At 42.2% G+C, this 26032-nt stretch overlaps 1 protein-coding gene across 5 annotated transcripts in view; it reads left to right on the top strand.

Annotated features, from left to right (window-relative positions):
* Positions 1 to 4937: 4937 nt before the first annotated feature.
* DTD1 (D-aminoacyl-tRNA deacylase 1) overlaps positions 4938 to 26032 on the top strand; it is a 184263-nt gene continuing 163168 nt past the window's right edge. For 2 of the 5 annotated variants that reach the window (XM_072799875.1, XM_072799870.1), the window contains exons 1-3: positions 4953 to 5109; positions 11220 to 11310; positions 13459 to 13694. In XM_072799875.1, the coding sequence (XP_072655976.1) occupies positions 5067 to 5109; positions 11220 to 11310; positions 13459 to 13694 (370 nt within the window). In that variant the 5' untranslated portion in view covers positions 4953 to 5066. Of the gene's footprint in view, positions 5110 to 10972; positions 11111 to 11219; positions 11311 to 13458; positions 13695 to 26032 lie in introns of those variants that run through there. The other 3 variants (XM_072799872.1, XM_072799871.1, XM_072799873.1) reach the window with 3 other exon arrangements.

Raw genomic sequence — 26032 nt, 5'->3', positions numbered from 1 at the left:
GAACAGATCAAGTCCTTTCTCCCTTCCAGTGATTGGGTTAGGCATGGTCATGTGATTTCAGCCTAAAATCAGCTAGCCAACTCCGAGGGGCTTTTGGGCAAGAAGTCCTAGCTTCAGAGGAAGGATCAGGAAGAGATGGTCTTTTGTATGCCTGGACATTGTGTCTGGATAGAATGACTCCAACAGCCACAGCCTGCTATAAGTCTGTGGTACATTGTTAACCAAAAGTCACATTCACACATTTATTCATTGGATAATTATTATCTGAGCTCTGGGTACTGTGTTAGATGCTTAGGATACAAGGGTAAAAAGCATGAGAAACGTGAATAGAACAGAGCCTAACAGGCACTATGGTCACTGAAAGTTGCCAGAGATGAGGGAAGAACCATGGGATGGTGATGGGAATAATGCACCGGGGACACTTTTCTCTGTGTGGTCAGAGATCTGAGGAGGAAGCCTTTGAGCTGAATACTTAAATAAGGGAGGCGCACGATGTACAAAGAATGGGGGGAGAATAGTTCAGATGGAGAACCAGCAGAGGCTGAGGTCCTGAGGTAGGAAAAAATGGATTTATTTGAGAAATGTAAAGAAGACCAGAGTCTGGAAAGTGAAGGTTTTGTACTGGAGGCATCATTTTTATCTCTGTATGGAGAATGGGTTGGAGGAGGACAAATGTGGCATTAGGGACACAGGTGAGAGAGCTGTGGGAGAAATCCAGGTGAGAGATGATGGGGAGTATGTTACAGGATGACATGGTAGTGGAGAAATGAGGGCAAGTGGGGGGTATGTTTTTGTTTTCCTTTTTGTCTTTTATTTAAATTCAATTAGCCAGGTCACCTGGGTGGCTCAGTTGGTTAAGCACCTGCCCTTAGCAATGGTCATGATCCCAGGGTCCTGGGTTGGAGCCCCACATCAGGCTCCCTGCTCAGCCGGGAGCCTGCTTCTCCCTCCCCCTTTGCTGTTCCCCCTGCATGTGTTCTCTTGCTCTGTCAAGTGAATAAATAAAAATATTTTAAAAAAATCAGTTAGCCCACATATAGTACATCATTAGTTGCAGATATAGAATTCAGTAATTCATCAGTTGCAGGTAACAGGGGGCATGTTTTAGAGAGTGAGAAGATTCATTGATGGACTAGATACTTGGAGAGAGGGAAGGGGGGCAATCATGAGTCACTTACGACTCTAGTAAACATCGGAGCCATTTACTTAGATCAGGATGGCCCAGGTGTAGAGTGGGATATGGGCATCCTTTGGAATATGGGCAAAGGGGAGTTATTCTAACACCAACCAGTATTTGCAATTCGGTCCTGGCACTAAACACCCAGACTCTGCAAGTTTAAGGTCACTTCCCCAACAAGGCTGCTCTTACCTCAGTTGCCAGGTGCGCTTCAGGGGTCCCCAGGTCAGCTGCATTTCTGACCAACTGACTACAAATTTGGGAGTTTCTGTGACTCCCTTAGGTTTAATAATTTGCCACAATGACTCACATGATGGGGCTTTCTGGTGACCAACTCTCATCTTGAACTGGCTTAATAGCAAAAAGTCAGATGTGATCAAGGGGCACGAATAATAAACACACTCCTATTGCTTGGGAAATTCTGAGGATTTTCAAAGCTCTATGCCAGAAACCCAGAACAAAAACTAGACAAATTCTTTATTATACAACAGGGGTGGAACTTCTGAGTTCCACTTAAAATCTATTTACTTTGTGATGTCTGTGATTCATGGAAATGGAGATGTGAAGAAGGTATTTGGAAGCACAAACTCACAGGACATGTCTGGAATGGAAATTAAAGTGTGAGAGATGGTAGCATGAAGACGGGGAGGAAAGTCAGGGAGCACAGAGCCAATGGCTGAGCCCTGAAGGATTGTCACATACAAGTGTAGTGGAGGAAGGCGGGGAAAGGAGGGAACCTCGGGTGAGAGTGGCAATTGAAAAGCCCGAGGAGAACATGTGCAGGGTGGAGGAAGCCCCCAGAAGAAGGAGATGCTTCTGCCTCTGATGTTGACCTTTTTGGGTTCAATAAATGTAAAAAAAGAACAGAGCCTAACAGGCACTAGGGTCACTGAAAGGGTGTTTTGGTATGTTTTTATTTTTTATTATTATTTTTTTGGTATGTTTTTAAAAACATTTATTATGTATATATTTAAGAATTTATATTTATTTATTTATTTGTTTGTTTATTTTTAAAGATTTTATTTATTTATTCATGAGAGACACAGAGAGAGAAGCAGAGACACAGGCAGAGGGGGAAGCAGGCTCCATGCAGGGAGCCCGATGTGGGACTCGATCCTGGGTCTCCAGGATCACGCCCTGGGCCGAAGGTGGCGGTAAACCGCTGAGGCACCTGGGCTGCCCTTATTTATTTTTTTTAAAGATTTCATTTATTTATTCATCAGAGAGAGAGAGAGAGAGAGAGAGAGAAAGAGAGAGGCAGAGACACAAGCAGAGGGAGAAACCGGCTCCATGCCCGGAGCCCAACATGGGACTCAATCCCGGGTCTCCAGGATCATGCCCCGGGCTGAAGGCAGCGCTAAACCACTGAGCCACCAGGGCTGCCCTATTTAAGAATTTATTTTTAAGTAATCTCTACTCTCAAAATGGGCTCAGACTCACAACCCCGAGATCAGGAGTCGCATGCTCCTCCCACTGAGCCAGCCAGGGACCCCTAAAAACCTTATATTTTGAAATAATTTCCAACTTTCAGAAAAGTAAACATGCTTCCATTACAAGTTGTCATTTTACTTCATTTGCTTTATCACTCTCTCTTTATTTCCTCTGTATATATTATTTTTCTTCAAACCATTTGAGAGTAAATTGCACATATGTGCCCTTACCTTTAAATACTTCGGTGTGTATTTTCTGTAAACAAGGATATTCTCTTACACACAAATCAGTAAGTTAGTATTGATTGAATGTCATTATCAAATCCAGCAGCTCTCAAAGTGTTCCTTGAGAGGACCCATGATTTCCAACTATTTTTATAATAATATATAGACAGTATTTGCCTTTTTCACTTTTACTCCACCAGGAGGGTACAATGGGGGTTTCTAGAGATTCCATGGTGTATAATGACCTCATTGCTCTAATGTTAACATATAATGAATTCATTATTGTTGTTTTTAAATGTTTTATAAGTCAATATTTAACAATTTTCTTAGTTGTAATTTCTAATACAGCAAATCTCTTTAGAAATAACCTAGATAAGCAAAAGCTATTTGGGGTGTTCAGTAATTTTTAAGAATGTAAGGGGACATTGAGATCAAAATGCTGATTTAATGTAAACAAATTCCTAACCTTAAGTTTTTCTCACTCTTAGGGTTGCTGGCTGGATCTGACAATTAAGCTGACAAAGATTAACAGGAGAAAAGTACACAAATTTATTTAGGTTTTACATGAAAATGAAGACTTGAAGAAACAGACCTGTGCATTATGCTATTTTTGATGATGAGTGAACTTCATGGAGGAATATAATAAGTCAAAGAGTGGGCAGCCTAGGTGGCTCAGTGGTTTAGTGCCTGCCTTCAGCCCAGGCTGTGATCCTGGAGACTTGGGATTGAGTCCTGCATCGGACTCCCTGCATGGGGCCTGCTTCTCCCTCTGCCTGTCTCTCATGGATAAATAAGATATTTTTTAAAAAAGTTAATAGGTCAAGGACTTTGACATGAACATAGTACACTGGGGAAACAGCAATACCTGTTTGTTCTTGCCATCCCCTTATCTTTGCAGATCTCGATGTGTAGGGGAAGGCAGTTCTCACTCAAGGGTTTATGACTTGTTTTAAGGGAGAAGGGTGGGGGGAAGTTCAGAGTGACTTTCCTGATCCTCTGCTTTCTCAGGTTCCCTCAGGTTACAGTATTCAAGATGCCAAGGTGCCATATTTTGGGGTAGCGTGTTTTGAATGTCATCACTCCACATCTACTAATACTATGAGAGGGCTTTGAGAAAAAGGCACACTGAAGGTGCTTATTTATTTTAAAATTTTATTTATTTGAGAGAGAGAGAACATGAGAGAGAGGAGAGGCAGATGGGGAGGCAGACTCCCAGCTGGGCAGGGAACCCACGTAGGGCACTATCCCAGGATCCTGAGATGGGGACCTGAGCTGAGAAGATGCTTAGGACTGAGCTAACCAGGCGGCCCCGGAAAGAGGCTTATTTTTTATCAGTGATACTAATTTGTTAGGGTAATACTTGCATAGTCCTTTGCGGCTTTCGAATGATTTTTACATGTTTTTACTTAAACCTCCTAACAACCCTGCGTGGGGGGAGCTGCTAAGTACTGTATCAGAGGAATAAGGATCACAGACTCATAGATCTCTGCTCTATCATGGCATGGTTGAATCATATGAATCCTTGCATACCGTACTTAAATGACTATTTTTAAAAAAATTAAAAAAAAAATATCTTATTTATTTATTCATGAGAGACAGAGAGAGGCAGAGACACAGGCAGAGGGAGAAGCAGGCCCCATGCAGGCAGCCGCGTGCGGGACCCGATTCCATGGCCCCGGAGTCACGACCTGAGCTAAAGGCAGACGCTCAACTGCGGAACCACCTGGTGCACTTAAATGGCTATTTTAGGCAGCAGATTCTGTTCTGCCTGGTTTCTGAGAAGCCGCTGAGGCAGGAAGACAAGGGAAAAGGAATTTGGGAAGCACGGGAACAGAGGGGCCGAAGGGTGGGAGGAGGACGACAGGATTCGGATTCAGGACAAAGCTGGGATTTCGGGATGATTGGCTCCTACTTCGGGGATGCGAGAAACATCCGGTCCAGAACCCGCGGTTGGGGCGCGATCTGGGTGGGGGTCTCCGTGCCTGCGGGGAGCTGGGCCGGCCGGCGGCGGGGGCAGGGCCGGGGGCGGGGCCTACCGCCGGGGGCGGGGCCGGAGGGGCGGGGCCAACCGTGGGTGGGCGTGGCCGGCGTGGGCGCGCCGCGGCGAGCGGGGTCCGTCGGGGCTGTCGCCGCGCTTCCCGGTGTCACCCGCAGAGGGCGCCGGCCGCCACGCCGCGCGCAGAGTCGCGAGGCCGGAAGAGCGCGGCGCCGCCCGACTTGCCGCAGCCGCCGCCATGAAAGCCGTGGTGCAGCGCGTCACCCGGGCCAGCGTCACAGGTCAGTCGGGCGGGGCCGGGCCGGGGCCGGGCCGGGCCGGGAGGAGCCACCCCTGACCCCGCGCCCGCCGTCCGCGCCCGCCGTCCGCGCCCGCAGTCCCCGCCGCCCCCGGAGGGTGCCCGGCGCCGGCCCCGGCGGGCGCGGCCCCCGCAGCCCTGAGGTTCCGGGCGGGCTCCGGGCGCCCCGGGGGCCCCGCCGAGGGTCCTGCCCGGGCCGCGGTCAGCGCGCCTCTTCATTGTCTTTTTCCTTTCTCGGGTCCCGGGTCCCGGGTGCCAGAACCTCCGAGCACCCCCGTGGCCGTCCTCAGGCGGACCGTGGCGCAACCACCACGCAGGCAGCGTTTCCGGGGCGAGGACCCCCGCCCCCGCCCCCGCCCGCGCCCTCCAGCGTTTCGCTGTAGGTTTCCCTTTTCGCCCATTGTCTCGTGCCCGGTCGTTACGGAGCCGCACCGCCGATCAAGTGCACAGATCTGGGGAGTCGTGCGGAGCGCGGAGTTCTGACAGTTGTGCCCCCGGCGCCCGGCCCGGCCCGGCCCAGCCCAGCCCGGCCCGGCCCGGCCGCCGCGCGAGGACCCCTGCCCCGCCCCCCGCCCGCAGCTCCAGTCCTGCGCGGACGCGTCGGCGCCCAAAGAATTCCGGGGAAACGTCTCGCTTTGCCCCGGTTCTTGCGGGCCAAGCCCTCCACAGTCCTGTAGTCACTGCTGGGCACTGCAGTCTAGTTCGAACCTCAGGGATCCAGATGATTGACTGTATAAGGCGGTCGTTTCAAAAAGTCGAACCCAGAGAAGTCAAAAAAAATTGTTAATGACTGATTTTAGATTTGTCTTCTAGTCTTTTTTTTTTTTTTTCTCCCCTTTCTCAGAATCATAGTGTTGTCTCTGTCCAAGTAATTCCAGATATCCTTTTCTTGAGCCAGGCTACACCAAGTATGTGTTCTTGCGTCCACACAAGTATAAATCTAAAAACAAAGCAACAAAATCCCCTAAAGAAACCCCGAAACCCAGCAAAACCATATATTTAGATCAGAGAGTCTACTCTTCAGCTCTGCCTATTGATGTCTGAGCTGTTTTGTTAACTGGTTTTGGACATGGTCCTGGAGTAATAGGGAACAGAAGAGCTTTGGGATTTATGGGATTTTAAAACAAAGGTTTTTTGGCCTTTCAGTTAATATTTAAGTTAATTAAAACCGAGGAAATTCATAGATGTAAAGGTTTTTTGCTTTTTTGAGCAAAATCACGTTTTGCTCTATGTGGTCATCACCAACAACAAGTGAACGTTGAGGAATTTAACTTCTAATCTTCTGTCAAACTCTATTCTGATGATCTGGAATCTTGAGAACATGTATTTTGTGAGGTTTGCTGAATAATTGGAGTGATTTTAGTTTACTATTTAAATACTATTTAAATTGTATGCTTTTAGTTAAAAACCAAACCTGCATATTAAAAAAGATAAGGGTATTTAGAAAAAGATAAGAATATTAATTGTGGGAAGGTGTCAAATAAAATGGAATTCTCTCTCAGTGCTGGAGGGACTTTCACATTAGCCAGGCCTTCTAATTGAACTGTAATGGAAAGATTTTCTGACTCTTTTAGAATGTGACTAGCTTCACTGAAATGTGGCTGTACATGAATGGCGTTTTATTACGGGGATTCTAAGATGCCACTTTCAATTTTATGGTTGGGACAGAGTACAGTATCAGGAGTCCTATTTTATTATGTGGCAGACACACTTAATGAGATTGGTCAAGCACATTTTGATGCTTTGGCATGGCTATTGTGATAATCTAATTTTAAAAGCTTTATTATGGGACATTTCAAACATATTCTTTTTTTTTTAAAGATTTTATTTATTTATTCATGAGACACACACACACACACAGAGGCAGAGACACAGGCAGAGAGAGAAACAGGTTCCATGCAGGGAGCCCGACGTGGGACTCAATCCCGGGACCCCAGGATCACACCCTGGGCCAAAAGCAGACGCTAAACCACTGAGCCATCCAGGGATCCCCTCAAACATATTCATTTAGTTACACAGGCGGCAAGGTGTGGTAATTCCCATGTCCCATCACTCAGCTTCAGCAGCTAAAATCTGAATAGAATCACAGAATGTTGGGAAGAGGGTCTAAAGTGGGTTTGAATGAGTTAATTTCAGAGATTATGAATTCTTGAAGAAGTCAGTGGTGGGCACCTGGGTGGCTCAGTGGTTGAGCGGCTGCCTTTGGCCTAGGGCGTGGTTCTGGAGACCTGGAATCAAGTCCGGTAACAGGCTCCCTGCGTGGAGCCTGCTTCTCCCTCTGCCTGTGTGTGTCTCTCTCTCTGTGTCTCTCATGAATAAATAAATAAAATATTAAAAAAAAAAGAAAATAAAGAAGAGGCCAGTGGTGATGATGGTATACATGGGAAATTGACCAAATATCTCAGGTCTTTTCTAGCCCTGTGATCTGTTGTCTAAAATGGCGATTCTCAAGTTTTTTCCCTTGGGAATCCATTTGTCTATAATAAAAGATCCCTTTGGACCTCCTGGTTCTTATACTTGTACCTGGAGGTGGAGAGCAAAACTATTCCAAAATAAGAGAGCAACTCACATATAGGCTTTGGGGCATAATTTGTTTCTTATTAAGACAAGTAATACATTATAAAAATGTTGAAACTGTTCAATTTTTTTTTTTTTTTAAGATTTCTTTGAGAGAGAGCTTGAGCAGGGGGAGGGGCAGAGGGAGTGGGAGAAGCAGGCTCCCTGATGCACAGGGAGAGCCCCCTGCCAGGCTTGATCCCAGGACCTTGGAACCATGACCTGAGGCCAAGGCAGATGCTTAACTGACTGAGCCACCCAGGCGTCCCCCTTTTTAAAAATATATATTTTTAAAAGATTTTACTTATTCGAAAGAGAGAACACACAAGAGAGTGGCAGAGGGAAAGCATGAAACTCTTCAGATAGTGATTTGAATCACTTTGAATAGTGATTCTTTTTTTAGAATCTGTTCTGAGAATACTAATTGTAGGAAAAGATTTGGAGGGATGAATAGGCAGAGCAAGGAGGATTCTCAGAGAAGTGAAACTACTCTGTAGGATACTGTAATGGTGGGTACATGTTATTGTATATTTGTCCAAATCTATAGAATGTACAACATCAAGAGTAAACCCTAATGTAAACTATGGACTTAGAGTGGTAATGATGGGTTATTGTAGGTTCATCAGTTGTAAAAAAATGTACCCCTGTGGTGGAGAAGCTATGCATTTATGGGGGCAGTGAATTATAGTACCCCCTTTTTCTTTTTTTTAGAGGAGGTGGAGCAGAGGCAGAGAGAGAATCTTAAGCAGACCCCACACCCAGTACAGAGCCCAATGCAGGGCTCCATCTCCTGATCATGGCTTGAGTGGAAATCAAGAATAGGACACTTAACCGACTGAGCCACCGGGTGTCCTGAATCTCTGTATCTTTGCTCAATTCTGCTGTGAACCTAAAAATGCTCAAAAATGAAAGTCTAATGTCTAGTATATAAAGATTTTCCCCACAGTGTTATTTATTGAAGTGAGAATTTTGAAACAAACCGTATATCTAGCCAAATGGGATGATTAGTTTGTGCATTGGATAGAAGTAACTATTCAACTTGATGAGATGTGACTATGAAAAGATGTTTAGGAAGAGCTTATAACATGAAAAATCCTTATACACTGTTAAGAGAAAAGATGAGACACAAAAATTCATATACAGTGTTATTAAAGTAATTGAAAACAAATATGAAAACCTGTGGATAGAGAAAATATCAAAAGGAAGTCATTAAAATATTAAAGTACTTGTCTTTTCTTTTTTTCTTCCTGTTTCTTATATTTTCCAAATTTTCTTTGATGTGTATGCATTAATTTAATGGTGGGTATAATTCGATAACCATTATTTTTAAGCTTTTAAAACATACTGTGGGGAAAATTTAAGAAAATAATATTGGTCTTGTAAGAAAATAATACTGATATATTTAAAGAACAAATGAAGCCAGAAGCTTTTTCTAAGGTGACACAAACAAGCCAACCACCCAATTGTTTACTGCTTATTTCAGATTAGATTCTTTCTGTTTCAGCTTCTGAGTCATTGGCACAAAGGACAGTAATCACTTATAGTCCATTATAAGCAAAACACAGAAGAAAATAGTTCTTAGCATAAAAAGAAGAGAAATTAGGCTTTATTGGTATTTAGGTTGGAATGGGTTGGTGCTGACACTCCCCTGGAGACTGCAGGTCAGGTGGTCCCTTGTCAGAGGAGTTTTTCATTCTTTTCTTAGCTCGCAGGATACGACAACATGTTCCAATCCATGATGCCTTGTCAGATATATTTATAGATACTATTATCCAGCAGAAGCAAACTACAAGAGAATGACAGAGTCTGCCCTTTCCTGATTGGAACATTAGGTTAATAGATGGTAAAATAACAAGACGTCAGTAATCTAATGAGATTTGACAAAAAGTTGGCCAAAAATTTTGAAAGTTAGAAGATTAACATTTGAAATATGGATTTCGGTTCACCATCATGATGACAGATCTTGGCCTAAGAACTGTGCCAGCACTGAGATACTGCCTAATGGTAGTAGAGTGTACATTTGATTATAAATACATACACAAATATTTGGAATATATATATTTAGAGATTTATTTTTTGTGGATGAGGTGCATGATTAAGAGGGATTTGGAGGTCATTGGCTTAGAATACAAATTAATAGATGTTTGCTGACTTGAAGCCTTTTATTTACTTAATTCTTTTTCAATTTTAAGAGATTTATTTATTTATTTTAGAGAAGGAGGAGAGGGGGTAGAGGAGGAGGGAGAGAGAGAGAGTCTTAAGCAGACTCCATGCAGAGCATGGAGCCCAATTTGGGGGTTGATTCCATGACCCCAAGATCAAGACTCAAGCCAAAACCAAGAGTCAGATGCTCAAGAGAGTCAGCCATGCAGGCACCCTGAAGCTTAACATACATTCATTCATTCATTCATTCATTCATTCATTTATTTATTTATTTATTTATTTAGCTTAACTTTTAAATAGTGTTTTTATGTATAACATTTATCTTCTTGGAGTAAGTAGAAAAATTATTTCTTTATTTTTCTTACATAAATATTTATTGTGTGACCTGTATATTGTGTTACCAAAGTTGCTGATTCCCAAGGAAAGCAGGCATTTCCTTTCTGAGAATTAATACAGCGGAATTGTATTCTTTGGGGAGGAAAACCCTGTTCTGTTTTTACAGATGAGCATGGAAAGTTTGAGGTGTCTTACCCAAGGTAACGCAGATGAAAATGTGGCCCTAAAATTTGGCTTAATGGTTGTTCACTTAACAAGTCATTCATTCCATGGGGTGTCTGGGTGGCTCAGTGGTTGAGCGTCTGCCTTTGGCTCAGGTTGTGATCCCAGGAACCGGGGATTGAGTCCCACATTGGGCTCCCTGTGGGAAGCCTGCTTCTCCCTCTGCCTGTGTGTCTCTGCCTCTCTCTGTGTCTCTCATGAATAAATAAATAAAATCTTAAAAAAACCTCAAGTCATTCATTCCAGATATAAAATCAGGATGGACATAAATCTTGATAGGCTTACTGCATTTATGAAACTTTTTTTTTTTTTGAAGATTTATTTATGTATGATAGACATAGAGACAGAGAGAGGCAGAGACACAGGAGGAGGGAGAAGCAGGCCCATGCCGGGAGCCTGATGTGGGACTCGATCCCAGGACTCCAGGATCATGCCCTGGGCCAAAGGCAGACGCTAAACTGCTAAGCCACCCACGGATCCCCTATGAAACTTTTTAAAAAAGATTTTATTTTATTCATAGGAGATACAGAGAGAGAGGCAGAGACATAGGCAGAGGGAGAAACAGGCTCCATGCAGGGAACCAGATGTGGGACTCCATCCCGGGACCCCGGGATCACGACCTGAGCCAAAGGCAGACAGATGCTCAACTGCGGAGCCACCCAGGCGTCCCTGAAACTCATTTTTAAATACCTACTGACTTTGCCAAAGTAATTATAAGAAGTACATGTGATTTTTAAACATTCCTGTGGTTACTTAAGAGCGTGTCATGGTACCTGTTTGGTTCTGAGTCTCTTTTCACTTTTGTTTCTTTTCTAGTTGGAGGAGAGCAAATAAGTGCTATTGGACGGGGCATCTGTGTGTTGCTGGGTATTTCTCTGGAAGATACACAGAAGGAACTGGAACACATGTACGAGGCGGATTTCTAGGTCATTGCTATTTGAATGGGATATGTAGTGGTATAGATATATACCTGTAGATATCTATATCTGTATATTTCTGTCTGCTTACCTACCTATCTAAACTCTATATGTATATGGGGTGCCTGGGTGGTGCAGTCAGTTAAATGACCAACTCTTGGTTTCAGCTCAGGTCATGATCTCCATGTTGTGAGACTGAGCCCTGAATTGGGCTCCATGCTCAGTGTGGAGTCTGCTTTAGATTCTTTCTCCTTCTCCCCCTTCTGCTCATGCTCTCTCTCTCTCTCTCAAATAAATAAATAAATAAATAAATAAATAAATCTTTAAAAAAGTTGCATATATATGTACACTGGGAACTTCCATAGTATTTTGGTCCTGTGAAGTGAGCTGCTGTGACTTTTATCTGTGTTGGATTTGATGTAATATGGCTATCTCCGTGTTCCTTTCCTTTTCTTTTCTTTTTTTTTAAGATTTCATTTATTTATTCACGAGAGACACAGAGAGAGGCAGAGACACAGGCAGAGGAAGAAGCAGGCTCTTTCAGGGAGCCCGATGTGGGACTCAGTCTCAGGACCCCGGATCATGACCTGAGCCAAAGGCAGATGCTCAACCACTGAGCCACCCAGGTGCCCCTGTCTCCGTGTTTCAGATGAGGAGACCAAGGAAGTGTAATCTGTCCAGTGACACCCTGCTACATTAGCAGCAGAGCTGGAACTCAAAAGCCTCAGTTCCTGTTTGGTCCTTTACCCATGAACCATTCTCATAATGTAGAACCAAACTTTTTTTCTTATGAGTGTTTTCTGTTTTCAAGTAGAGCAGTATGATCTGGGCACTATTTATGTCTTTAAAAAAATGTTCAGTTGTTCATTGGATCTCTGGGGGTCAGAGAGTTAAATGACTTGCCTAAGATCATGAACGTGTATATAGTAAAAAGCCTGAATTCAAATTAGAATCTAGACTACCTGACTTGAAAGCTGGTGCTCTTTCTGACTATGGTAGGGGAGTTTGCCATTGCTTTCTCCTGACTGGCTCTCAGCACAGGCAGCCTCACCTGTCCCCATACTTACCCCGCCCCTGCCCCCAGCACCACTTGGCACATTTGCTTTAGACTTGTGATCTGTGGATTCTGCCTGTTGGGGCCTATACCTGGGTGTAATTCCATCCGATTGTCCCTTTTGTAGTAGGTTGAAAATCAGATTTGGAACCTAATTCCTGCTAAGGAATAAATGTTCTCTGCTTCTCTTCCTTGTCACAGTGGCTGCTCTTTGTCATCCACATTTATAAGGAGGCCCTCCTAGGGCTTAAGAGGCATGGGACATAGTTGTTAGGGAGGCTTTTGCCAGGTCTTTTTGCATATTTGCAATAAGCATGAGTTTTCTCTAGGGTGTTTGCCCACTTCTTCATTTTGAGTAGTTCCAAGAAAGGATGTTAAAGTGGGATATCATTTATTTCAGTGTAAAGATTGAATTTTTCTTTTTTTTTTTTTTTTTAATTTTTATTTATTTGTGATAGTCACAGAGAGAGAGAGAGAGAGAGAGAGAGAGGCAGAGACACAGGCAGAGGGAGAAGCAGGCTCCATGCACCGGGAGCCCGACGTGGGATTCGATCCCGGGTCTCCAGGATCACGCCCTGGGCCAAAGGCAGGCGCTAAACCGCTGCGCCACCCAGGGATCCCTAGATTGAATTTTTCAATTAAAAAAATTGAACCCACGTCTTGACATATCCACCAACCTGAAGGAGCAGTTGGTGGATGGTTGTTCTTAGCTCAGGTTTGCATGGGTAGCTGCCTGTGAATTGGAGGAACTGGCCAAAAAAATAAAAAATAAAAAATAAAAAATAAAAAATAAAAAATAAAAAATAAAAAATAAAAAAAAAAAAGGAATCCTAAAACAACCCTGTGAAGTAAGTCTGTTACTACCTCATATTACAGATGAGGAAACTGAGGCATAGAGTGGATAAATAACTTGCCCAAGGCCCAAGTAACTTCCTTCTTCTGTCTTTATATATATGTAATACACATAACATTATGTCAACATTATGTCCTTGTTCGACAGGATGCTGGTAACACTTGGGGGTATGGAGAATGTTGGGGGGCTTATGATTCTTCAGATAGCTCTTGTCACTGTTTTCTCCCTCAGGGTCAGAAAGATTTTAAACCTGCGCGTGTTTGAGGATGAAAGTGGGAAGCACTGGTCGAAGAGTGTGATGGACAAACAGTACGAGGTGCTGTGCATCAGCCAGTTCACACTCCAGTGTGTCCTCAAGGGGAACAAGCCTGACTTCCACCTGGCAATGCCCACGGAACAGGCAGAGAGCTTCTACAACAGCTTCCTGGAGCAGCTGCGGAAGACGTACAGGCCGGAGCTCATCAAAGGTAGGCAGGAGGGCGAGCCCACCCAAGAAGAGAGTCTCTGGACACTTACAGCTGGAGGAAAAGAGAATCTGCCATTACAGCTGCTCCTTTTCCAGAAAGTTTGTTGTTTGTGCTTATTACTTCCTTCAAACAACATAGCTAGTGCTGTGGTACGAGTCATCTGAATGCTCCTGATCCTGTTTACCCTTCTTTAGTCTTCTGTTCACATGTGGAATGTTTACCATCTTGGAAGTGTGTTTGATACAGTGGTGTTTCATTTTGTTTGCTTATCATGTCTGACAGGGAATATAATGCAAACCACAAATGTGAGCCACATGCCATTTTAAATTCCTAGTAGACATATTAAAAAAGAAGTAAAAAGAAACAAGTGAAATTAATTTAAAAATATATTTTATTTAACCTAATATATCCAAAATAGTATGATTTCACCTCATAATCAATATAAAAAGTTGACTGATAGAATTTTCATTCCTTTTTTGGTGCTAAAGTTTTCTAAATCTTGGTGTGTAGTTTATATATACAGCCCGTCTCAATTTTGACCCGGCACATTTCAAGTACCCGACACCTGTGTGTGCTTAATGGCTGTCATATTGGACAGTGAAGGTTTAGGTCTTTGACGAACTGCTTATTGGTGAGAATGCCAACCTGCTTTGACTGACTGAGATTTAGTCTAGAAAATGCCTTGGAATAGTGATCCTGGTTTATAGGAGAATTAGGAATCTGAAATTATGAATCTGTTTAAGGTGGCCATTCATTTCTGTTCTGTTTTTATGTTTCTGAGGGCCATTAAAAACCATCACAGGGATCCCTGGGTGGCGCAGCGGTTTGGTGCCTGCCTTTGGCCCAGGGCGCGATCCTGGAGACCTGGGATCAAATCCCACGTCGGGCTCCCTGCATGGAGCCTGCTTCTCCCTCTGCCTATGTCTCTGCATCTCTCTCTCTCTCTCTCTGTGTGTGTGACTATCATAAATAAATAAAAATTAAAAAAAAAAAAACCATCACATTCTGCCTTTCTCTTCAAAGTTATTAGAATATTTAGCCTCCTTTGGTAATACATCTCAGTGTATGTAGTGTAAGTAGAATGTCTTAGTATCTGCAGTTTCTTTTGCTGCCATCATTCCCTTTTGTAGACATCTAAGAGTTGTTAATAGTTAACTGTATTATTTCCTGTACTTTGACTTTCTCTGAAGAAACAAAACTTGATCCCTTGTTTCTTGGACCCATTTTAACCTTAAGGAATAGAGTTTATTGCCTGATTTTGTTTTTGTGTTTTTTTTTTAAATGTTTTTTTTTTTTTTTTAATTATTTATGATAGTCACAGACACACAGAAAGAGAGAGAGAGAGAGGGGCAGAGACACAGGCAGAGGGAGAAGCAGGCTCCATGCACCAGGAGCCCGACGTGGGATTCGATCCCGGGTCCCCAGGATCGCGCCCTGGGCCAAAGGCAGGCGCCAAACCGCTGCGCCACCCAGGGATCCCTATTGCCTGATTTTGAAGGTCTACAGTAAAGCCCCACATTGAGGATTGTCAGCTCATCAGATTCACTTATGTTTAGAAGAGTCGTATTCTTATCCTTCTTCAGCATTTCCTTTGATCTTAATTCTCCTCTTACCTGTTGCCATGATCAGGACACCCCTGCCTTAAATTAAATCCCAATCTTTACTTGGGTCCTGGTAGGGTAGAATGGATTTGCCTCTTCTGGAAATAATCCCAAGTTTTAGAGCTCCATTCACAAGTCTGGTTATAGATGTCTCCAGTACTTTTTCCCACCCTGTGTCCCCTGGGATCCTTCGGCATGGCTTTGCTGCAAACTTGTTTCTTCCTAGAATTAGCATTTAAGTCAGGTCCTCTGAATAATTATTTTTCTGTGCTGAGCTGAGAATTAAATGCTGTCATCATTGTCTTCTCTGCTTGATGTTTGTAGAATCATCCCATTTTTGAGTAATCTCAAATATTTTAGAATGTACTGAAGTCCCTTGAAAGGATGAGCACAAGGAATATCATAAAAGCATAAGTGAAGGCACTTGAAATGGGAGAACACTAGTGGTTGTTAAGGTATGCTCAAGTGAAAACAAAACAGCTTTCATCTGAGTCCTTAAAGAGGAGTGTTTTGTGTTTTATTAGGTGTTTTGTGTTCCTTTTACTTTTTGCAATGATGTCTATTTTATCTGGATAATTCTGTTAAGTGCCTGAAGCAATGTACTATTAGCAATATAATTTTATAATGGTTGACAATTTAAGTTTGTGGGGGATATGATACATCTGATCATTTTGATGAAAAATTTATGTGATTTATGCGAAGAGTCTTAATCAAAATTTATTTCCAAATCCTTTGGACTTTCAGAAACACTTAAGTGATACAAAGTGCCTCTCTTGCTCTTTCAGCTCTTTATCTCTTTTATGGTCTTTGGTGGAATAAGATGCAGAGAGTATGTTTTACATGCTTGCTGTGTGTGTTCTTAATTTTGAGTTTTTAGCTTCCAGTTCCAATATGGAAAGCCCTCTGAGAGCTGAAGGGATGATGGAACACAAACCAACTGCTAATAAATACATTTTCTTAATTTTAGGATTCTTGGGGCTACTTTGGCAATTTTAAGACTTAAAGTAGTTTACTTTCCTTTTTGCAAAAAATTTAAAATATTTTTCCAGTTTTATTGAATATAGTTGACATGTAACACCCTATTAGAATCGTAAAACATGATGATTTGATACATGGGTATATTGTGAAATGATCAGTGTTATGTTCAGTTAGTTCATTACCTCACGTAGTTACAGTTTTACTTTTCTTGTGATGAGAACTTCTTAGATCTTCTCTCCTAGCAACTTTGATATATGTGATACAGTATTGTTAACTTGTCACTGTGCCATACCTTATATCCCAGAATTTATTAATCTTAATAACTAGAAGTTTGAATCTTTTGGCCATCTTCATCCATTTCACCCGCCCTCTACCCCTGCCTCTGGCAACCACTAATCTATTCTCTGTATCTCTGAGATTGGTGTTTTAGATTCTACACATGTGGGAGACTGTATAGTATTTGTCTTTCTCTGTCTGACTGAAAGCCCTTCTGGTCCATCCATATTCTTGCAAATGATAGGATTTTCTTCTGTTTTTATGGCTGAATAGTATTCTGTTGTGTCTCCATATCACCTCTTCTTTATGGATTCATTTGTCAGTGGAGACTTAGGCTGCCTCCATGTCTTGGCTTTTGACTTAATTAGATTTAACATTTATTTTCACTCTCTTCCTCTTTAATGACTAGAACTCTACTTTAAATTAATGTATATAAATTAATTACATTATTTATATAAATAAATCGAATCATTTCTCTTCCTTGTTGTTAAGGATTGCATAGCAGGAAGATTGTCCAGTTTATTCCCTGTCTCTGTTATGTCCTTGCCCTGCCTAGTGCCCATGTGCTTTCAGGCTTTTCCTTACTAGTTCCAGTTCTTACCCTGGGCATGGCCCAACTCAGCTGTCTTTAGTGAAGCAGGTTTATTGCTTTACGATTGAAGCATGTGAAGGTACAGTGAATTCGGTTTCAGCTTGAGCTGGATTCCCTCTGTCATCACTACTGGGATTGTTTTATCTGGGATTCTCTGAGCCCTGGTTTCCCCCATGCATGTCAGCCATGTCCTCAGGTAGGCCATGATGGTTGCAGTCTTCATAGTTCACCATCCCAAGAAGGAGATTGAGCCTTTGTCTCTGCGTTTCAAGCAGAAGTCCTGAAGGTTACTTTGATTGGGCCAGCTTAGGTAGCATGTCCATTCTTGAGCCAGTATGGGATCGACTCTATGACTCAGCTTAGGTCATATGTTTCATAGAGTGTAGAGTTGACCTCCTGGGGACCACCTGGAGCCACAGTTGAAGTCTGGGGCTGTTGGGAAGCGGGGTGGGGGGAGAAATGTCTGCTAGGAGGGCTACCGGAAAGTCCCACTTGAGTGTCCTTGACTTGCTTTATTGATGGCCACTGGGAGGTGGGATTAATAGAGGGAGTTGGGCAGGTTATTAGGTGGTCCTAGCAGAACTCTGCCTTTCTGGCAGGGACATGGAGGGAGGCTGTCATAGATGTGTGTGCAGTTAATGAGGGAGGGCCCTGAGAGGGAGAAGTAAGTGGCATAATTCCCCTAACTGGCTCTTTGAGGCCTATTCCACCCCAAGTGGCCTTGAGTTGGTACTTGAAACCATAGTGATCCACCATACCCACTTGACCAGAATTTTTAATATCCTTGACGTGTTTGGGTATAGTCTGTTTGGTGTCCCCAGACATTGCTTAGGCCATGATACCCCTCCCCACTCTGGTCCAGTTCTGCTGGCCCCCTGACCCTTTGGCTTTGTGAGGGCATCTCCTCTTCTTAAGAACTTGCCTACCTTGGCTTATGCTTCTACTAGCTATTGCTGCTTAACATACCATCCCAGAACTTAGTGGCTTAAAGATAACCTTTCTAGGGGTGCCTGTGTGGCTCAGTTGGTTAAGTGGCTGCCTTTGGCTTAGGTCATGATTCCAGGGTCCTGGGATCAAGTCCCATGTCAGCCTCCCTGCTCAGCGGCGAGCTTGCTTCTCTCTCTCTCCCCTGCTTGTGCTCTCTCTTGCGTGTGCTCTCTCTCTCTCAGATAAATAATAAATACAATCTTAAAAAACAACAAAAAAACAAAACCATCCTGTCTTCCTCACAATTTTGTGCGTCAGGAATCTAAGAGGGGTTTTGCTGGGTGCTTGTCTCTGATCTATTTGTGTTGGCTGGGGCTAGGGATCTACTTCTAAGATAGCCCGTGTTTCATCTTGCTTCTCTCCTCCTCCCCACCTCATCTTATTCTCCAGGGTCGGTCTCCCCCTCCCAATTACTTGGGCTTCTCACAGCTGGGCGGTCTCAGGGTAGTTTGATTTCTAACTTGCGGCTGACTTTTCCCACAGCGAACACTCCCAAGACCAGGTATTTTAAAAGCTAGGAAATGAGAGTGCTAGCCCCTCAAGGCCAGGCTTGGAAGGGAGTGCAGCATCACTTCTGCCATATGCTATTGGACAAAGCTGTCTCACAGCCCACCCAGATTCCAGGGGAGGGCTGTAGACCACTTTGCAATGGAAAGAATTTCAGAGTTTGTGGCCATCATTAATCCTGCACAGCTCTTAACTCTGGTGTTCTCAAAACGTTTTTCTTATTCTCTGGCTCTTCTGCCAATAATTGATTTAGGGGGAAAAACCCAGTGTATACATTTATCAGTTTTTGCTCTCTGCTACAGAATGAGCCAGAGGTTAAGGGTACCTTATTGGACACCCAGACTGACTGAGTGGGCCCAGGAAATTAGGTCCAGATATGGCCCTCAGCAGCCCCTTGGGAATCTTCATTCCTTCAGAAAAAGGACTGAAAGTCCTGTTTAGTGGGAGGCATTAAAAGCTGTCAAAGTTGAGTTTTAAACATACAGTACCTTTATAGTTAGGAAAAAAATGAATATTATACCAAAATGGAAGAGTTGAAAGAGAGATCTCTGCTCTCAAACTTCTTGTTCCAACATTGAGCCATTTGTAATGGGCCCAGGGAAACAATCACCTGTAGGCTTTGTTGAGCAAATCAGAAGCTGCCACGATATTAAAAAGAGCTACCTGTGTTTCTCTGTGGGGTCTGATCTTTTGTGGGTGGTAAAGAGCTAGAAGAACGTGGAAAGACATTTCAGGAGTACAGCAGCTCTTTGATTGCTTCTTCAGCTCTGTTCGCTCCATGGGGCATCCATTATGTCCAAGGCTCCTGCAGGTTCGTTCACAAAGAGAAGGCGCCAGGAGGAGGAAGCCCACATCTAGTGTTTGCTTTGTGGTTAGTGTTTAATTTTTGGATTTGTTTAATGTCTTACTCTTTTTACTACATACAGCATGTTAGCAGCCTGAGTAAGCTTTCAGTGGAAGCCTGTTTTATATACTTTGACAAGGGCTGTAATGCCAGAAGCATTATTGTTAATGTAAAGTTAGGAAATCACAATGTAGGATCACATCTTCATCGTTGATAAATGGCAAGTTTGGTGGACTGTGGCACAGGCCGATGGCTCTCCTGAAGTTTGATGCAGATGTGTGACTCATGTTGGCCAAGTCAGTTAGTTTTTGGCACTCCTTTCTTTCATTCCTTCTCTTCAGTGATTTGCTGAGAGGGAGAAGCAGCATCCCCGTTGAGCAGAGAGCAACATGTGGGGCTCGATCCCAGGGCTCTGAGATGACGACTTGAGTTGAAAGCTGATGCTTCACCAACTGAACCACCCCAGCGCCCAACCTCCCACTTTTGTTTTCAATTTTTTTTTTTCATTTTTTTTTTTTCATCCACTTTTGTTTTCAGATCCCAATCTTGATTCCTTGATTTGCTTAGTTGATTTTACAAGGTGAACAACAGCCTACTTTTTACCAGTTCTCCTTTCCCCACCTAACTGTTTAGAGTCACATTAAAAACAGTGTTCTCGATGTCGATGTGGTGGTGGTTCAGTACCCTGCAGTAACGATAGAGTGCCTTATGCATCACACTGTAGGTGCTCAGTTATTTTGTGTGACAGATGCCCCCCAGGCCTAGGGAGATGAGAATAGGCTCATTATGGTGACAGTATTGTTCTATCCATCTCCTTCCTCTCTGAGCTCCTTCTTCCTCTCACCTTTATTCTCTTCACCCCTTTTATCTCAGTTCCTGAGTCCCTCCCTACTCTGGTCGTGAATTGTGGGGTCAGCCTCTTTTTCTTGCCCATTAGAGTCTGTTGTTGTAGCTCAATTTGAAGAAATAAGGGCCATTAAAAAAAAAAAAAAAAAAGAAGATACAGGGGTCCCTGCGTGACTCAGTCATTTGCCTTTGGCTCAGGTCATGATCTCAGGGTCCTGGGATTGAGCCTTGCATGGGGCTCTCTGCTTAGTGGGGAGTCTGCTTCTCCCCATCTCTCTACCTCTTTCCCCTGCTTGTGTTCACTCACTTGCTCTCTTTCTCTCTCAAAGGAATAAATAAAATCTTTAAAAAAAAAATAAAAAAGAAGATCCCGGCATAGGTGGGAAGAAACTCGTTGTTATCATAATCCAAGGACCTGAAATAACCCAGGATGAAGGGAAGAGTCTGAAGTTCTCAGCTGGAGAAATAGGACCAATTTAAAACCATATTGATTTGGGGTCTACAAATTCAGAAATATTGATATATTAGTTGGTTCTCTATATTTTCTTCAATGGGTATATTAAACAAATAATACTATGCATGGTATAGTATCTCAATTGTTTTTTTCATTGTTGTGCCCTGAGGGGATCCTCCAGTTTACTAATGTTTTCTTTGACCATGTCCAGTCTGGAGTTTAGTGTGTCATTTGAGTTTTAAGTCAGTCACTTATTTTTTATTCTCAGTATTTATTTGTTCTTTCTAAAGTTAACTCATTTTTTATTGTGGTAAAATACATGTAACATAAAATTAACCATTTTAAAGCATGGAGTTAAGTGATTGTGTATTCACAGTGTTATGAAATCATCACCACCGTCTAGTTTCAAAACATTTTTATTACCCTGAAAGGAAACCCTATGCTCTTTAAGCAAGCACTCTCCATACTCCCCCATCCCTAGCTCTTGCAACCAGGAATCTGCCTTTGGTCTCTATGGATTTGCCTCATCTGAATATTTTATAGAAATGGAACATAGAATATGCAGTCTTTTGTGTCTGGCTTCTTTGACTTTGCATAGTGTAATCAAGGTTCATCCTTTGAACATACATTGTGCTTACATACATGTGTACGTGCACTATAGCGTGTATCAGTACTTCGTTTCTTTATTTTATTTTTTTTAAAGATTTTTTTTATTTATTCATGACAGATACGCACACAGAGAGAGGAGAGGCAGAGACACAGGCAGAGGGAGAAGCAGGCTCCATACAGGGAATCTGATGTGGGACTCGATCCGGGGTCTCCAGGATCATACCCCGGGCTGAAGGTGGCGCCAAACCACTGGGCCATCGGGGCTGCCCTACTTCATTCCTTTATATGAAGAATATTGCATTGCATAACTATATCACATTTTGTTTATCCATGCATTCATTGATGGACATTCCCAGCCTTTTAGCTATTGTGAATAGAGCTGCTATAAACATGTGTGGACAAGTTTTTGGTTGAGCACCTGTTTTCAGTTCTTTTGGTTAACATACTCAGGAGTAGAATTGCTGGATCATATGAAAATTCTGTTTAACTTACTGAGGTACAGTCCAATTGTTTTCTTTTTTTTTCTTTTTTTAAAGATTTTATTTATTCATAAGAGACACAGAGAGAGAGAGAGAGAGGCAGAGACACAGGCAGAGGGAGAAGCAGGCTCCATGCAGGGAGCCTGATGTGGGACTCGATCCCGGGCCTCCAGGATTACGCCCTGGGCTGAAGGTGGCACTAAACCGCTGGACCACCCGGGCTGCCCCCAATTGTTTTCCACAGTGACTTTTTACATTCCCACCAGCCACGAGGGTTCTGATTTCTCTGCATCCTTGCCAGCACTTGTTATTTCTTTTTAAATTTTTATTTATTTTTTGGTTATAGCCATCCTGGTGAATGTGAAATGGTACATCAATATGATTTTGATTTGCATTTTTCTAATGGCTAATGATATTGAGCATCTTTTCATGTGTTTGTTTGCCATTAGTATGTCTTCTGTGGAGAAATAGCTATTCAGATTCTTCATTCATTTAAAATTGAATTGTTTGAGGGACACCTGGGTGGCTTGGTTAGCTAAATATTTGGCTCTTGATCCCAGCTCAGGTCTTGATCTTAGGGTTGTGAGTTCGAGTCTTATGTTGGGGCTCACAATTAAAATTCATTGGTTTGTCTTTTTGTCATTGAATTGTAAGTAATTTATAAATTCCAGATCCCGGACCCTTATTATATACATGATTTGCAAATATTTTCTACCATTCTGTGGATTGTCCTTTCGCTTTCTTGATAGTGTCTTTTGATGCACAAAAGTTTAAAAGTTTTGTTTGTTTTTGGCTCAAAGTGGGGCTTGAAAACATGACCCAGAGATGGAGAGTCTTATGCTCCACTGATTGAGCCAGCCAGGCACTCCTAAAATTTTTTTATTGAAGTGTAGTTGATATACAATATTATATTAGTTTCAGGTGTGTAACATAATGATATGACATTTATATGCATTACAAATGCTCACCATAATAAGTGTTGTTTCCAACTGTCACCATACAAAGTTATTACAGTATTATAGACTACATTCCCTGTGCTTAATTTATATCCCTGTGACTTACTCATTTTATAATTGGAAGTTTATACCTCTTAATCCCATTTACCTATTTTACTCATCCTCTACCCTTAAAAGTTTTTAATTTTGATGAAGTCCAATTTTATCTTTTTTTCTTTTGTGTTTTGGTTTTATATTTAAGAAACCATTCCCAAAATCCGTTGTCATGAAGGTTGACCTTATGGTTATTTCTCAGAATTTTACAGTTTTAACCCGTGCAGTTAGGTCTTTGATCCATTTTGTGTTAATTTTGGTATGAGGTAAAGATCTAACTTCATTCTTCTGCATCTGAATATCCAGTTGTTCTATCACCAGTTGCTGAAAAGGCCATTCTTCTCCATTGAATGGTCTTTGTACTCTTGTTGACTTTGTACTCTTTTTGTATTATGTTATACATCTATGTATGGGTTTATTTATGAACTCTCAGTTCTATCTCGTCATTCTGTATGCTTATCCTTATGGAAGTGCTTACACTGTTTTAATTACTATAGCTTTGTAGTAGGTTTTGAAATTGAAAAGTATAAGTCTTCTAATATTGTCGTAATTAATTTTTGAATAAGGGAATATGATCAGGTAGTTCATACATCGAAATGATCTGGAAAGGTCTTCCTTGGGGAGTTATGTTCTTTTTTTTTCTTTTTTAAAAAGATTTTATTTATTCATGAGAGACACGGAGAGAGAGAGATAGAGAGAGAGAGAGAGAGAGAGAGAGGCAGAGACACAGGCAGAGGGAGAAGCAGGCTCCATGCAGGGAGCCTGACGTGGGACCCATCCCTGGTCCTCAGGATCATGCCCTGGGCTGATGGCAGCGCTAAACTGCTGAGCCACCTGGGCTGCCCGGGGAGTCATGTTCTCACATGACATCCACTCTGTTTCCCTTACTCTCTATAGGCAATCCTTGTAATTAATTTTTTCTATCTTTGTAGTGCCTCTTCATGCACATGTGAGCAAATATGAATATATATTATAGCTTTCTTTTTATACAAAAGTAGCATCTTTAACAAATTATTTTATTTTATTTTATTTTTTAACAAATTATTTTAAAAAGGATTTCACAGCATGTTCTAGAGATTCTTTCCATATTAATTCATAGAGAACTTCCTCACACCTTTTGTAATAGCTGTGCAGTGTTCTGTGGTGGGAACAGAACCTAGCTTATTTAATTTTAAATCTTGTTTTTTTAAAGATTTTATTTATTTATTCATAAGAGATGCACAGAGAGAGAGAGAGGCAGAGACACAGGCAGAGGGAGAAGCAGGCTCCATGCAGGGAGCCCGATGTGGGACTGGATCCAGGTCTCTAGGATCACTCCCTGGGCTTAAGGCAGCCCTAAACCTCTGAGCCACCTGGGCTGCCCCTATTTTAAATCTTACATAATTTGTATCTTGGACTCTTGGGTTGTTTCTGATTTTTGGGTGTTGAAAACAACAGTGATGCAGTGAATAAATTTGTATATAGGCCATTCATGTTCTGGCAGATATATCTTGGGGATAAATTCTCAAAAGTGGGATTGCTAGATAGAGCTAGATGGCCCTCTATAGGCATTGACCTTTTTTCAGTGTGTGAGGCTGCCATATTCATCACAGTTTTGTTAACAGAATGTATTTTATCTAGAATTTTGTCTTTCTCACAGGTGAAAATGGCATCTCCTTTTAGTTTTAATGTGCAGGATGTGGTTGAACATTTTTCAGATGTTTGTGTGATTTGTATTTCCTTTACCATGAACACTGTTCATGTGCTTTGATTAGGTTATTTCTGTGAGCTTTTCATATATGCCATGAATTGTAGATATTTTTCATGCATTTTGTCATTTGTCCTTTGACCTTGTGCTAACGGTTGTTTGCTGGTCAGACTCTTTTTTAAAAATTTTATTAAGGTTTTTTTTTTCGTTTGTTTATTTAAGGGAGAGAGAGAAAGAGTGTGAGAGAGAAGGAGAGCACAAGCAGGTTGGAGAGGGGACAAGCAGAATCCCTGCTGAGCAGGGAGCCCGATGTGGAGTTCTGTCCCAGAACCCTGAGATCATGATGTGAGCTGAAGGCAGATGCTTAACCAACTGGACCACCCAAGAGCTCCTTTTTCTTTTTTCTTCTTAAATATTTTTTCATTTATTTTAGACATAGAGAGTGCAAATGGGGGGAGGGGTAGAGAGAGAGAGAGAGAGAGAGAGAGAATCCCAAGCAGACTCTGTGCTGAGCATAGAACTATAACCCTGAGATCATGACCTGATCCGAAACCAAGACTTGGATGCTTAACCAACTGAGCTACCAAGGTGCCCCTGTTTTTTTTTGTTTGTTTGTTTTTGTTTTTGTTTTTTTTAAGTAGGCTCCATACCCAGCATGGATCCCAATACAGGGCTTGAACTCATGACCCTAATAACTAAGATCAAGACCTGAGCTGAGATCAAGAGTCAGATGCTCAACTGCCTGAGCCACTCAAGTGCCCCAAGAACAACATTTCCGATCTCTAAGTAGTTGATTTTTAATTTTTTTAAATGTCTGCTGGATTTTGAATCACAGTTTCTTAGATTTCTATAACATTTCTACTCCAGAATTACTAAGAAATCTGGCTGTTCCTCCCTCCTCCCTATCCAGTGCTTTTATGCTTTCATTTTTTTTCTTGAAGATTTTATTTATTTATTTGAGAGAAAAGCAGACACACACACACACACACACACACACACACACACACACACACAGTGGTGTGGGGGAGGGGCAGAGGGAGAGGGAGAAGCCGACTCCCTGCTGAGCAAGGAGCCCAATACACGGCTTGATCCCAGGACCCTGAGATCATGACCAGAGCCCACAGCAGATGCTTAACTGACTGAGCCACCCAGGTGCCCCTATGCTTTCATTTTTTATTTTGAAATCTTAGATCAGTTTGGAGTTTATCTTGTATACAATGTAAAGCATGGAATTTATCCTTCTCAGGTAGTTATGAAGTAGTTTCCCAAAAACATTTATTTAAAGAAAACCATCTGTACTTCCACTAATCTGAGATTTTGACTTTATTCTATATTAAATCCCTGTGTTTATGAACTGTAAAGTTTTGTTTCTGTTCTGTTTTTGTTTCCTTTTTGTCTCTTTACATGATGAAGACACATTGTTTCAGTT

This window comes from Canis lupus, chromosome 26 (assembly GCF_048164855.1).
Source record: "Canis lupus baileyi chromosome 26, mCanLup2.hap1, whole genome shotgun sequence".
NCBI lineage: Eukaryota > Metazoa > Chordata > Mammalia > Carnivora > Canidae > Canis > Canis lupus.
This window is presented reverse-complemented; position numbering and strand designations above follow the sequence as displayed.